Source organism: Balaenoptera physalus (genome assembly GCF_965194825.1).
Source record: "Balaenoptera physalus genome assembly, chromosome: 7".
NCBI classification, from domain to species: Eukaryota; Metazoa; Chordata; class Mammalia; order Artiodactyla; family Balaenopteridae; genus Balaenoptera; species Balaenoptera physalus.
In genome coordinates this window covers 1,793,424-1,808,134 of record NC_138886.1, presented here as the reverse complement: position 1 = coordinate 1,808,134, position 14,711 = coordinate 1,793,424, and the positions used below count along the sequence as shown (strand labels likewise).

The 14,711-nt window shown below is 55.0% G+C and overlaps 1 protein-coding gene across 9 annotated transcripts in view; it reads right to left on the bottom strand.

Annotated features, from left to right (window-relative positions):
- Positions 1-9,345: 9,345 nt before the first annotated feature.
- CAMSAP1 (calmodulin regulated spectrin associated protein 1) overlaps positions 9,346-14,711 on the bottom strand; it is a 55,995-nt gene continuing 50,629 nt past the window's right edge. For 6 of the 9 annotated variants that reach the window (XM_082469323.1, XM_082469325.1, XM_082469326.1 and 3 more), the window contains 3 exons: positions 14,457-14,575; positions 13,889-14,007; positions 9,346-10,481 (listed from right to left, as the gene is read on the bottom strand). In XM_082469323.1, the coding sequence (XP_082325449.1) occupies positions 10,179-10,481; positions 13,889-14,007; positions 14,457-14,575 (541 nt within the window). In that variant the 3' untranslated portion in view covers positions 9,346-10,178. The remainder of the gene's footprint in view (positions 10,482-13,888; positions 14,008-14,456; positions 14,576-14,711) is intronic. The other 3 variants (XM_082469324.1, XM_082469327.1, XM_082469329.1) reach the window with 1 other exon arrangement.

The following is a 14,711-nucleotide window of genomic DNA, read 5'->3' as shown; positions in this document are numbered from 1 at the left end:
CACCCAGAGTCTCACAAAGAAGCGCGACTGGCATCTGGGGGACGGAAGGAGGTGGGACCACAGCAGATGCTTACGGAAGCCAGAGGAGGCAGGACAAGGGAGGGAGGGACAAAGGACAGGGCGTGCATGGCACAGCCCTCCGCCCACGTCCACCCGTCAAGAGAGGAAGGGGGCCCCGCCTCGGGACGGCGCCGGCCCGCCCCGCGCCCCGCGGATGCGTGTTCGGCCTCCGCGGGACCACAAGGCGGGCACCCCATGACACTCTCGGACCTCATCTCGACCCCGGTCCACACCCAGTGGTCTCAGAGGTGCCTCTTCCTTTTGGGGGCAGCTGTGCGCCCTGATGGGTGGGTCTCAGGAGAGTCGCAGCATTTTCCTGTGAGATTGGAGAGCTACGGCTTCCTGCGTCCTGGGCAGGGCCGCGTCCCGGGGTCCCCCGACAGGTGTGCAGGCCGGGGTCTGCCGTCCAGGACCTTAGTCCGCCCGCCCTGAAGGCAGCCCCGCCCACCTGGGGCTTGCGGGGCTCGGCTGGGGCCTCCAGGGGCAGGGGCTGGGGGAGCACCTCCGGCATTCCAGGCCCCCAGGGGCGGCCAGAGCCACCTTCGTCCTCAGTGATATCAGCAGGAGCTTGGGGGCCTAGCACGGTGGTCTCGGGGAACTCAGGGATGCCCAGAGCAGGCCCTCCAGGCGGGACTGTCCGAGACAGTCTGCAGCACGTCCCACGGCCCTGGTCACAGAGCGCAGAGCTGGCAATGACCATCAGGTCCTCCATGCCCCGGGCACCCTGCATGGGCACCTCCAGGTACCCTCAAGGGCCTGCCTGGGGGGGCGGGGGGGGGCACATGGCACTGACCCACACCCTCTGCAGCCCTTCTGCAGCAGGGGGACCTCCTGGCCCCCAGCCTGGCACGTCACTGCAGGCTCCACGCGGCCCGCTGGACCTGGAAGTGTGGGCCAGGCTTGGCTGCACCTTCCTCTCTCCAGGGAGACACCCTTCCTGGTGGCCCGGCCTCCATCAGGGACCTGACTGTGGCTGTGAGTTCCCAGCAGGCCCGAGGCCCCGCCTGTCAAGGCCAGACAGCTTCTCTCCCAGGTCCTGAACTCAGGCCGCTGCCTGGAAGATGGAGAAGCAGCAGACCGTCCGTCCTTCAGGGAGGGGCCTCGGTCAGGACTCTGCCTCGCCCTCCTCTTGGGCACCTGGGCAGCCTCGGGGGCCGGGCAGCCAGGAGGTGGAGGTTCAGGGGCACGAGGTTTGCACTGGGGACGCGGTGTGAGCATGTGGAATGGGGGGGCAGTGCAGGGAGCCCATGTCCACCCCTGAGGGTCTCGTCGTGGCACTCTAAGACCCCTGCCTGGGCTGGCTGCGGGGTCCCTGTCACCCCAGGGCCTGTCCCCTCTCACGGGGACTTGGGCAGCAGGTGCAGCATCACGCCGTGGGCTGAGACCTGCCTCCCCGCCATCCCCAGGCAGGCTTGGGGCTCTGAGGCCGCAGACCGTACCCGGTCCCACTGTGGGCCCCACCAGGGAGGGGACCCTCAGGCTTGAGTCTCATCCTTTAGGAGATTGTGGTACGGGGGGCGAGGGGTGCGAGATGAGTCTTGGATAGAAAAAGCACCTCTACCAAAGGCTACTCCACACCAGACTCCCCCAAGTTCCGCGTGACTGAGGCCCAAGCTAACAACGCGGGCTCACAGCGGACCTCCACCCTGGCCCTGGTCACCTGCAGGGAGACCCCCCCCGGCCCCTCCAGGTCCCTTCTCTGGCTGGGACCCCTGTCACCTCAGAGCGGCTCCTCGTCAGGGGGGAGGGTCCTGGAGGGTGTTCAGGGAACCTGGCCCCGAGGCGGGGGTCCTCAAAGCCAAGCACCACACCTCCAGGGTCCCTCTGGGGTCGTGCTGGGGAGGACAGCTCAGCCAGGCCGCCTTCCTGCTGCCCCCCACCGTCCCAGGGACCCGGGCCACAGCCCCCGAGACGTCAGGGGCTCCACACTCGCTCTGGGCATCTGCCACAGCCCCTCCTCCTGACCATCTTGGGGCTGGCCCTTCAGGCCAGCAGCTCGAAGAGTCCGGACGGAGTGGGGCCATGGGGAGCTCAATGCCCACCTTGGCTCTGAGGCAATACCTGTGGCTGCTTCCCGGCTGCCCTGCTGCACAGCGGGGTTCGGGGGTCTTCCCAGGGGAACTCCTCCCCCAGGGCCTCCCCCAAGAGCTGGTGCTGAGCCTGGGTCCTCACTGAGGCTGGACGGGGAACCAAATAAGTCTTTAGAAACGCTGCTCATCACAACACCGAAAAGAGAGAAGAAGCGCTGAACGGGTAAGATAACATACAGAAGATAACATACATATGCTTCAAAAACTTATCTTCTGTATATTGTTTAGAAAAAGACAGACGACCCAGCAGGAAAATAGGCAAACAACTTGAGGCATTTCACAAAAGAAGAAAATCAAAAAGACCAACAAAGAGATGGAAATATGCTCTACTCATCTGTAACCAGGGAAACGCCAATTAAAAACACTAAGAGGGGCTTCCCTGGTGGTGCAGTGGTTAAGAATCCACCTGCCAATGCAGGGCACACGGGTTCGAGCCCTGGTCTGGGAGGATCCCACATGCCGCAGAGCAACTAAGCCCGTGCGCCACAACTACTGAGCCCACCTGCCACTACTACTGAAGCCCGCGCACCTACAGCCCGTGCTCCGCAACGAGAGAAGCCACCGCAATGAGAAGCCCGCGCACAGCAATGAAGAGTAGCCCCTGCTCGCTGCAACTAGAGAAAGCCCACACATGGCAACGAAGACTCAACGCAGCCAAAAATAAATAAATAAATAAATAACACTAAGAGAAGGGGTTATATTCCAAACACCAACAGTAAAAAAAAAAAAAAAAAAAAAGGCCACGCTTTGGCATATATGCTGCTCCCATAATGAAAGAATCCTGTCTAGATTATTTAAAAATCTTCTATGAATCCATAAGAAAAAGAACCACCCAGTTAAAGAAGCCCAATTGAAAGTGGGCAAAGGAAATGACCAGGAATCTCCCAGAAAGGGAAGCATGAATTTGCTCTGTAGACATCTGAGAAGATGCCTCACCCTCATGTCAGGGGACACCCAGTGACACCAGCAGGACAGCCGTGGGCTTCCGCGTGAGCCCGCCGTGCACCCACCGTGCCGGCTCGAGCAGAGCCCCGCACCCCCCGACCTGCTCTGAGACCCCAGGGCTCGTGGGCTCAGTCGCGCAGGACGGACTCCCCGCCACGCCACCCCCAGCGGGACTGCACCCCGTGTGGAGGCACGTGGCCCTGCTCACCCGCTGGGGCCCAGCCCCTCCCAAGCCCACATGACAGGGCGACGGCAGGCACCCGAGTCAGGGCTCCTTGTCCTGGGTCCCCAGAGCCAAACCCCGAATCAGCAGATGACACCCCATGGAGAGTCCTCTGGGGATTGTGTGTGGGGTGGCGGCCCATCTGCAGACCCGGTGCGAGGGGTCGGCTCCTGGTGACTTTGAACCTCGGGCTTAGTCACACCTCCGGGACGCCCTAAATGACCGTAAGCGGCTGTTCGGGGGGTCAGCAGTGGGCTTCACTTCCCGTGACCGCCCTGCTCGGTGCACGTGCTGGTCACGAGCGGGTCTGGAAACGCTTCAGTTTGCACGCTGGTCGCTGCACTTCTAACACTCACCACCTGTTCCTGTGCTTTTCTAGGAGGACTTTCATATCTCTGCCAATAAAGACGGTTTGGGCTTTTCTTTTCCTACCTTTAAACCTCCTGTTTCCCCGTCTTAGTACAACGGCTCAGACGTCCAGGAAAGCCCTGGCTACTTACTCACTGTGACCACAGGCAAACTGGCCTCCACCCTGACTTAACAGTGAAACACTGCAAGTGTCCCCAGTTAAGTGTGGGGCTCGCTGGAGGTCTCTGGAGGGTATTACCAAATTACGAGAATTCTACTGGCAACATTTTTCATCGTGAATAATACATATTGAACGTCATCAACTTTTTTTTACGTGGTTTCCCTCTTACACTCAACGTAAATTACACTTTCTCACGTTGAATCTTTATTCCCATTCAAACACTGCTGAGCATAATGTCTCAGTCTGCGTTCATTTTAGTATTTTATATTCACCAGCAGGAACTGGACCATGATTTTCTGTCCCTGCGTCTTTGGCCGGGTTTTGATGCAGAGAAACCCAGTTTTATGCGTCACTCTACTGTGTGTCCTTGCACAGCACCCCTACCTGAGCCTCCTCGTGCCTGAGATGTGCCCTCTGCCCCGCCCCCACACACACCTGAACATCTCTGAGGTGGGGGCATCTCCTGATCAACGACACGGCATAGTCTCCATGGCAGCACTTCCCCTTCTTGGTGGCACAAAATAGTGGCACATCTTAAAATTAAGGACATCTTAGACCAGCAAACACAGGTCCTCCTAGTCACCCGTCTCAGAGGCTCCACGAGGACAGGGCACCCAGGGGCCGCTTGCTGACGCCACCTGCCCCGCGTGTGTGTGACGTCCGAGTCTGCGGATGCCCGGGAGGGTCTGGAAGCGTGGACAGCGGTGACCCCCTGGGCACTGGCACCGGGGGCAGGCAGCCTTCAGCTTCCCCTGGTGTGATTCTCAACTGTTTACCACATTTGATGCTTTCAAGGAGTACGTTATTTTATAAATAAACAAAAGTAACATAAAACAGAATTGTCCGGAAAGCAGGGCTTGTTTGTTCATTTGATCCATTTCTAGTCCAAGGAAAGCGTCTCCAAGTAGGAAGCACGACCCAGTGTTTCCTCAAGGGCGCCGCCTTTGGGCAGGGTGGGTTCCGGGCAGCAGGAGGCCTGGCAGGGGCGGGGTGTTGCCCTCACCGAGGGCTGCCCGCCCTGCGTGAAACCCCCTTCCCCCTGCCCCAAGTTCCAGGGCGAGGCCTTCCCCCTGTACCTAGCTCTATGCAACTGAGGTGCCACCTCCCCGGGGCTTCTAGAACGAGATCTGCAGCGCCAGCGTGTACGCAAGGGCCTGGGCACTCAGAAAGCCAGACCAGACGCCCCGGTCCCAGCACCCAAATCACCCGTAGGTCTGTCTCTAACAGATGATCCTGCCCGACTTCAGGGTGGCCGTCCACTCCTGCCCTTCCCATGGGACCACACCTGGCACCGGACGGTGAGCAGGGCTCCAGGTGAGACGGGCCCCGCCCCGTTCCCCAATCCACGTGTGACCGGGCAGTGGCCTCCACATCCCCGTCACTGGGCTCTGGGCCCCACCCTACGCCCCATGGGTCCCCGGGATTTGTGATGCAAACGTCCCGCGAGATCATTCCACTTCCAGGTGCAAGAGCAAGGGCTTGGTGTCCCCCAGCTCCAACCCGGCAGCAAGTTTAACCAACTTTCACCAAATGTCCAGCTGGTGCCGGCAACATGGTCCGAGGGCCGAGAACAAATAAAGGGAGACGCCCCTGCTGCCCCCAAGAAGCCCCGTGCCCGCCCCACGTGCCCTCACCTGGCTGGTCATCTCCCCCCTGACCCTCCCCCTCACGCACACCCTCCCAAAGCAGCCACGTCGTCCTAAGCAGGTGACACCTAATGCCTGACTCCCGTGGATCCCGCCCGGGAGGGCTGCCCCTCTGGCGCAGCAAGCACTCCTTGGATGAGGAATCTTAGCACCCGTAAAACACAGGGCGCTCGCGAGCTGAACAAGAGTCCGATGTGAAGAAATAACACAAAGATAACAACGTGTTTTCCACCCCGCAAACAGTGGCTTGCAACGATGCTTCTCCAGCTGATCGACTCCTAGCGGCAGTTCCACGCCTACTACGAAAACCGGACAAAGTAACCATTAATAAACATACTTTAGAAGCAAAAAACTCTAGGGAGAACTTTGGTGACAAATACTGAGAACCACTCATTTAAAAAATGAGAATAAACACTTGGTCAAATTTTATCAAGCTCTGTACTTGGGATCCGTTTGCTTTTCTGTAGGTGCGTTCTACTTCAATTTTAAAAAAAGAGCAAGGGTTGTACTGTGATGAAAACAACAAAAAACTCACCACCTAGAATTAAAAGGGCAAAAAACCAAATTGTTTCTTGCAAAAATGGAGACTAGAGAGGTTTATCAGTTCAACTGAAAATAACTGCTTTAAAAAAAAAACAAGCAAACGCTTTAAATTCAAGTCCTGATGCTTCAGCCTGCCTAGCAGTGCTGTTGACGCCTTCTGGATGCTCAGAAACTCCCATCACAGGATCCTGACCTGGATTAGCAAAGAGCACGCATGGTCCAAGGCCATCTGAGCCCCCATCTCAATGCCTGGTCCTTGGAGCTGCAGGCTTGTCGATTTAACCCATCACATCACACAGCATTTCAAACTGTAAACGTGGAGCGTGTGCGCAGCCGAGGCCCAGAGTAAAGGTACCTCAGAGTTCCCAGTTCCAGACAGTCAGTCACCAAATGAAAACACAGGCCCAGAGACGTGACTCCAAGGCCAAGATTGCTAGCTTCTGACCTTCATAATGGCACCAGCCTAGACTTCACTTTTATGGGAAAGTCGGTTTTTATGCTGTCGCTATTTCTTTGCACCAGCGGCGACCCCAAATTCTCACTGCCAAGAAAGGGTTCCCGTGAAACAAATCTTTCACAAATTACATCCGGGCTTGACGACGTGGAGTTCAGGCTATAATTTTTACTACGCTTTGTTCAATTATTCATTCCCACTGTAAGTGGCTTTTCCTTGCTATTTAGGAAATCACTGCTCTTTCTAAAGAACAGAGAACAAGGTAAGGAGTGGAGATCACCCCCTCCTAGATGAGCACAGGGAGGGGCAGGGAGACAGAGCAGCCTTGCTTCTTCCCAGGGCAAGTTCTGCCCCCGAGATCTCTAACGGTCCCCACAGCTCGGGCCCTCGCACGGAGATGCCGTCAGGGACAGCCCGGAGAAGGCTCCAGACCACAGCAAGGTGCCCCCAACCCCTGCAAGAGACGGCCTGGCGGGATGCCACCCGGACGCGTTCTGCTCCCCGCCAACGCTGGCGGACTTGGCCGTGACCGTGACGCAGAAGCACAGCCCATCCTCCCCACACGCAGAGCCCCCACCAGAAACGAGGGCCACGAACTGGGAGGGGGGGCTGCCGAAAGCCGCTCACTCCCGCTTCTCAAAGGCCAAACCGCGTTTCACAGAGTAGGTCAGCACCAGTTAGGAAAGGCTGTCCAAGTTCATCTTAACAGGAAATTTTATTTCAGGTACTTTTCCCCCCAAGTAAGAACAACAGTTTCAAGAAATAAAAGTATAACCTAGGGATTTCCATGGCGGTCCAGTGGTTAGGATTCCATGCTTCCACTGCAGGGGGCGCATGCTCAATCTCTGGTCGGGGAACTAAGATCCCACAAGCTGCGCAGTGCAGCCAAAAATAAATAATAAGTAAAAGAAGACAACACACACAAAAAAAGCATAACCTAGACATAACTTTGGAATTATTCTATTTTTCAATTTGCCAGAGCAAAGAACATAGTTTGGGTCCAAACAGCCTGATCAGACACTGCTCTGCAGTGACGTGCAAAGTCAAGTCAAAGGACACACGGGAAAGACAGTCCGCCTCTGGTGTGTGCGAGCGTCCAACCCCCCCCGCCACGTACGCACACTCACGCACACGTGTGTGGGGATAAGTTAATACATCTGCACATATGTCTGTAAAATATGGGGCTCGCTCACCGCAGTTTTATTTGGGCTCCTGGGACCCCAGCTCACCACCAAGGACTCACACGTGAGCCTCATCGTGGGCTCAACTGTTCGGGCAACACTTTCTTCACCAAGTTAAATGCTAAATGGGTAGACAGGTGGCTGGTCAGAGTGCTGAGAAGCAAGGAAAGACGTACAACCCTCCACCGTAAGAACACGACACAAATACGCAGGTGCCCTGGAAGGCGAAACAGTTACAGACAGACCTACAAGGCAATTCATGACTTTACCACCACCAAAGCCAGAGAGGACGGAAACCTCCACCACGAAAGGGAATCCTGCGTCTGAAACTCCCTGCGACGCACAGGGGGCCCGAGGGGGGCATCCGTCCCCACGTCCCAAGCACAGGGGGCCCGAGGGGGGCATCCGTCCCCACGTCCCCGAGCACAGGGGGCCCGAGGGGGGCATCCGTCCCCACGTCCCGAGCACTGGCCGGGGTGGCGCGGCTGCCACCGGTCCTCACTGGCTTAACCAAGGGCACAACGCTCCACATGTGAACCACCTTCACAACGCTCCACAGGCTGACTGACTGCATCAGAAAACCCAGGGTTTACCCAGAACTTTGGAAGGAACGAGATTTCCAGCACTGGGCCGGGAGTGCCTCTAAATCTTCACTGAAAACAATCACATTCCGCTGACTTCAACAGGACTGTGTTATAAAATGACAGAGACGTTGTCACACGTCTTGAGCGCATAAAGGAAGAAGTTGGAAGGCGTCCCTTCTCTAGAAGAAGGATGTGATTCTCTAATAAAAGGGACGCTAGTTAACTAGAAACCACGTGAAGTTTCTCTGCAGCAAGGAGCTGGGCACACTGGCCAGCAGAGCGAGTCAGGACAGCCTCAGGCAAACGTGACCATCCAAAGCAAGTCAGTCAATTACTTTATTACACTGTAGTGCTTTCTCAAAATAAATATAATAATATCATATCAAACATACAGTGAGAAATAAAGCACACGTGTGAACGGCACGGTAACAGGAAAGTTCACTCAGGACTGTTTAATACTCAGCACTGGAGAAACCGCACAGCTTCGTTACCTATTTACAGACAGAGCTGCTGGCTACCGATATATACAAACCCAACCGGGAGAGGGCAAGGCCCTGCCGTTTCTGCACCACGTTCCCTCCACCCTCACGGACACGGTCCCCCTCACCTTTTCATCTACAATGACCAGTATACTTGTCTTAACTGTTTCTCTCCACTGATCTTTAGCTTTTTTCTGCAGTTTGAGATAGATTCAAGTAACACTCCCAAGAAAATACGTGCAAAACTAACACATGTGACTCCAGAATCTTCCGGCAGTCGGGTCAGCTGGTCAGTTGCACAGGTGTCGGCAGACTTCCGGTGCCGTGTGGAGGCCGGGCGGGAACGTCTGGTCCGGAGAAGCACTAGTGACTGTCAGGACCACCGTGGAGAGAACCCAGAGCATTCCGCTGACATGGAGTTCCGAGACAGCTGCAAATAACCCCTTTATAATTGTCTTTAAGTAGGCGACACAACAAAATGGTCAATCTAAACCGAGAACCGCACGCTTACTGCTCTTCCAGAAGCAAGAATCAGGACGGGTGAGTGATGACATGATAAAAACACTAAAAGAACTGTCAGCGTAAGAGAAACATGCTCAGAGTGAAAAAGATTCTACTTTACCAAACTCTGTCTTTATTAAAGTGAACAAATCATTAGCGCACTATCCCAAACGTAATGAACGAGGGCTGTAATTGGCTCAGCTTCCTATTTTCAACTAGGCAAGCACCAGCAAGAGTACCATTCACCATCCTCATGATTGCATGTCGGCGAGAACCCCTCCGTACTTGTAAACGTTATTTTAGCAGAAGACAGACTTTGCAGATTTCAGTGCTTTTAGTGAACTGGTATTTTCAGTAAACTTTTTCTGAGCAGCAAGGAACAAGAATTTTTTTCAGAAATCTTAGAATTGGATATAAACGTTGGCAGTAGACACAATCAATAAATATACAATTTCTCAAATGAAAACGATTTCCCCAACACGAGCTCCTTTCCTACAGACATTCAAAAACCCTGACCCAAGATCGAGTCTCAGTCCTATAATCTCGCGAGATTACAGCTGGCCAACAAGAGGGGTGTCAGGTCATGTGCAAAAGGGGGTGAGTTGAGAGGCAAGAAAGCAAAGGAAATCACTTTTAATTTATACCGAAGGAGAACTTCAAGTAAAAGGAATCCGCTGCCTGGAGCTCCTGGGCACGCACCCCTCGTCTGGGAGCCTCCGCGCAGCGGTGACCACGGCGGCCGCGAGCCGCTGGGAACGGGGCTGAGTCCTCACTCCGGCTCCACCTGCCGTCCTGTGTGCTGGGACCTAAGGGAGGGTTTTCTCGTGTTGTCTAGAAGCCTCTTTGAAAAAGGTCTGTGACTTTGCACGCTTCGTACCCAAAAGGAGGAAAATAATAAATATCGAGCCGGCCGGCGCGTCCTCAGGCTCCCGCCGCACCGGGGTCATTTCCGAGTCTGCGTCTTCTTTGGCACCGAGGGCCGCTTGGGCTGCCACAAGTGGTTATGAATGGTGAGCGCGTCCACACTGACGGACATGGTTTTGGCCGGGATCAGGTTGAACTGTTTTCGGTCTGAGCTGTATTTATACAGTTTGTCGATCATCTTCTTGGTGATGCTCTTTGGCCCCGTGCCAGTCAGTTTGTAGATTTCTTCAGTGTCGGGATAGTAGCAATAAAGTGCCCTGAACTGGCAGCCAGCGTCACGAAACAGTATGATGTAGTGATTCGCGTCACACTTCTCCAGCTCCTGTGTGGAGGGAGTGAAGGAGAAGAGACAGGGAACGTGAGTCCCTCCCGCAGTCACACCGCAGCATCCACCGTCCTGACCAGGAGGCCCGCGGCCAGCTGACCGCCCACCCCGGGGCAAGCTTTCTAGGACACAAAGCTATGGGTTAGCCGTTCAGTGGAGCACGATCTACCATTGAGGTTTTACTTCAGTCCAGGTATCCAAGGAAAAAAATGCTTTTAACATGAAGTGAAAAATCACATGAAAAGACGTTCAACATCATTAGCCATCAGGGAAATACCAATCAAAACCACAATGGGGGACTTCCCTGGTGGCGCAGTGGTTAAGAATCTGCCTGCCAATGCAGGGGACACGGGTTTCAGCCCTGGTCTGGGAAGATCCCACATGCCTTGGAGCAACTAAGCCCGTGCGCCACAACTACTGAGCCCACATGCCACAACTGCTGAAGCCCGTGCACCCAGAGCCCGTGCTCTGCAACAAGAGAAACCACCACAGTGAGAAGCCTGTGCACCACAACGAAGAGTAGCCCCTGCTCCCCACAACTAGAGAAAGCCCGTGTGCAGCAATGAAGACCCAATGCAGCCAAAAAATAAGTAAATAAAATAAATAAACTAAAAAAAAAAAAAAAAAGACAAAGTTCCATTAAAAAAAAAAAAACAAACCACAATGGGGGTTACTTCCCTGGTGGCACAGTGCCTAAGACTCTGCACTCCCAATGCAAGGGGCCTGGGTTCGATCCCTGGTCAGGGAGGGAACTAGATTCCACATGCATGCCGCAACTACGACCCAGCACAACCAAACACATAAATATTAAAAAAAAAAAAAAATAGCCACAAGGGGGTAGCACCTCATGCCCACTAAGCTAGAGTCAGACAGACAATAACAAGCGCAGGTGCTGGTGCGAAGAAGCAAGCGCTCATTTTCCGCCGGTGGAGGGAAGGTGACACAGCCTCTGTGTTGGCCACTCAGTCGGCCAGTGGTTCAGAATGTCACACAGAGTTACCACACGACCCAGCCATTCTTCTCTCAGTTAGATACTCAAGAGAAGTTAAAACACGCATCCACGTAAAACCTGCGCACAAACTTTTACATTCATAACAGTCAAAAGTAGAAACAATCCAAATGTCCATCAACAGATGAAAGGATAAACAAAACGGTCTAGACGTACAACGGGAAGCTGTTCAGTCGTAAAAAGGAAGGAAGCGCCACACTTGCTGCAACTCGGAGGAGCCTCGGCAACACCACGCGGAGCGAAAGAAGCCGCCCCAGGTGTGAGTCCCTGCACGGGAAGTGTCCAGAAGAGGCAAACACACAGAGGGGACCGCAGGCCTGTGGGGCCGGGGGCTGGGGGACGAGCACGGCGAGCGGCCTCAGTACAGGAGCCTTCTGCGGGGGGCAGGTGCTGGGATCAACTGGTGATGGCCGCACCCCCAGGGAACAGACCGAACAGCCCTGAGCTAGCACTGAAGGGGGATCTCACGCTGCGTGGGTGATCTCTCGATAACGCTGCCGCAAAAGAACCTGAAGCAGGCACGACCGTCAGTACTTGTTACAGCGTCTGCCGTACCGTGTTCTCAACTTTAAGAAAACACTAATACGAAAACATTTTAAAACAGATTCTCCTCGTGCTTGAAAATGTCTAGTTTCGTTTTCTACCCCTGCAGCTCTCTGAGCATGGGCCAGGGTTCCTGACACCCTCTCCGGGTCTCTGCTTACTACGGAGAGACCCCTCCCACAGTATCCCGAGACGTTATCTGCCTCTTCATCCGCCCCTCAGGGTACACTGCCATTGTCCAGTGGCCACGGGGCACGTGGTCTGTAACAGATGGACTCGGAAGCGGGTCACACCCAGCTGTCTTCTACGTAGCCAGGAGCTAAAAAGATTCGTATGATGTAAAACAATGCCACTCTTCTCACCCTGTTTTTGTTTTAGAAAACTATAATTTTTCACAAATGGATACTATTCTTTTCAGAATCTAATAGGCTTGTTATTTTTTTAAAATAAATTAATAAACCAATACATTTATAAAATTAAGAAGAAAAAGCAAAATTTAAAGCTGCAAGTATAATACTGATTTCAACGACATAAAAACTGTTTAAACGTGAACAGAACTAGAGACGCAAAGACACATCCAGGCCTCTGGGCCCCGCCCTCCGCGGGCTGATCACGGCCCCGCCTCCACCTTCACGCGGCTCACGCCTGTCCCGGCCGGCAGCCAACGTGGCGCTCAGGAGGCCGTGGCTCACGGCCGTACTCTGCCCACAGCGGCATTCACCCTCTCACCCAAGGCAAAGCCGGGTCCCTTCGGCCCACAGAGGCCCGACTGGAGCTGCCCCGTGACCTCTGACCCCCAGCTCCCCGGCTCCAGCCCCAACCTGGGGATCAGTCCCACCTGGAGCCCGTGCGCCTCCCCAGATCTGCGGGGCACCCTCCCCGCTCCAGGCCTCTGCTCAAATGACACCTTCGAGTAAGACCCCCTGACCGGCCAGCCTACTGACCACTGCAGCCACCCTCGGGCCCGCACCCTGCTCCCCTTTCACTCTTTCCAGACCGCGGCCAGAATCAGCACCACCCACTTTTGTAAACAGGTTCTTGGGGGCCGAGCCGCCCTCTGGTCAGTCCGTGGCTGTCCTCATGCTGTGACAGCACAGCCGAGCAGACCCGCCGGCCGCCAGTGTTTCTCATGCGACCGCTCTGTCGCAGGGCTGCCTCGTGCCTGGGACCGCCGGCTCCACAGCCAGGCCTTTGCGTCTGCTCCTGGACCAGCCCAGAGGCTGGAGCAGCCTGGTGACACGTGAGTGGAGAGGAGCCCCGCGCCCCGCACAGTGCCCCTAGCCGGAGCGTCAGTCAGGTCACGGCACGCAGTCCTGACCTGGACCCTCCTTCCACATCTTCTACCTGCTGAGGCCACCACCACTCACCATTAGTGACCGAGGGCTGCTGCCCCCGGGGAGCAAACAAGTCGACCCAACGGGACAGAAACGACCAGCATTTTGCCCCAAACTCCCACTTCTCCAGTGGCCCCAGCTCAGAGCTGGGGTCCCTCCTGTCTCCATCCAACACCTCCTCCGACCCCCGCAGACACCCTACCCTCAACACCAAACTAACTCAAGAAATCTCACCCACTTCCCGTGCCCCACCCCGGAGGGCCTGCCCTGGACCCCCAGCCCCGACCCCAGTGCAGCCCCCTCCGTCTCGCTGGTCTGAAATCCCGCTCTTCCGCGGAGCCGTCCCAACCGCAAGGGCCTGGGACACGAGTGTCCTGTGTGTCCTCACACACGAGTCACACACATGCAGGATGGCAGCCTCACGTGTCAACAATCGGGATGCTCTCCTCTAGAAAGAACCCTCATTTATAAACACCCTTATCCTACATAAAAAACTGGAGGTGAAATTTGATACTTGCCTCTAATATTGAATTCTTGTGAGGTTCATTCACCTTTCCGGCCAGACAGCAATGGGATATAGCATTGTGAATAATCGGTTTGTTTGATTTGCTGCTAGGCTCCTTAAACAGCTTGGGACCTATGAAAAGCAGGCCAAGATTTGCAAAATTAATATTTACAGCATATACACACACACACACACACAAAAGAAAGGCACCAATTTTGTAGAAGCAAGCAGCAGCTAGGCTGAATTAGGGATGTTCATTAATTTTTTGAAAATGGTAAGTAATAGCCACTTCAAATCTATGACAGAACTCTAAGTTACAGATTTTAAATAAAGTAAGGAAAAGACTAAAGTAAGTAATAATTTATTCCCTTTCTAATTTTGGTTTCTTTGATTCAAAAAAAAAAAAAAAAAGAAACCAAGAAACAGTAATTTTTAAAAGCCTAAGGTTCCAAAGTGCCCAAGACGCCATAGTGAGCCGTGAGCTGTGCAGACATAAGGGCACGTCACCCACTGCGCCCGGGCCCCGCCCCCCACCAGGACGCGGCCGTGTGCCCGTGCCCCACAGAGAGCGAGGCCGTCACCTGTGTACTCAGCCACCGAGGCAAGGGAGGACGCGGCGGACGCCGTCTCCCAGTCTCTGTCGGTGCTCCTGCTGGGGTTGCGGCTCAGGATGGGCAAGGCTTCCAGGGACTCGACTCTGCTGGGGAAGAGGCACGGGGGCGGGGCTGGGAGGGCGGCGGGCATGCCTCCTCTCGCCCGCAACTGGCACCGGCTGGCGGGATCCCACCCTGAAACGGGCCAGGCTGCACCATCGGCACATGAAGGGCCATCGGCCG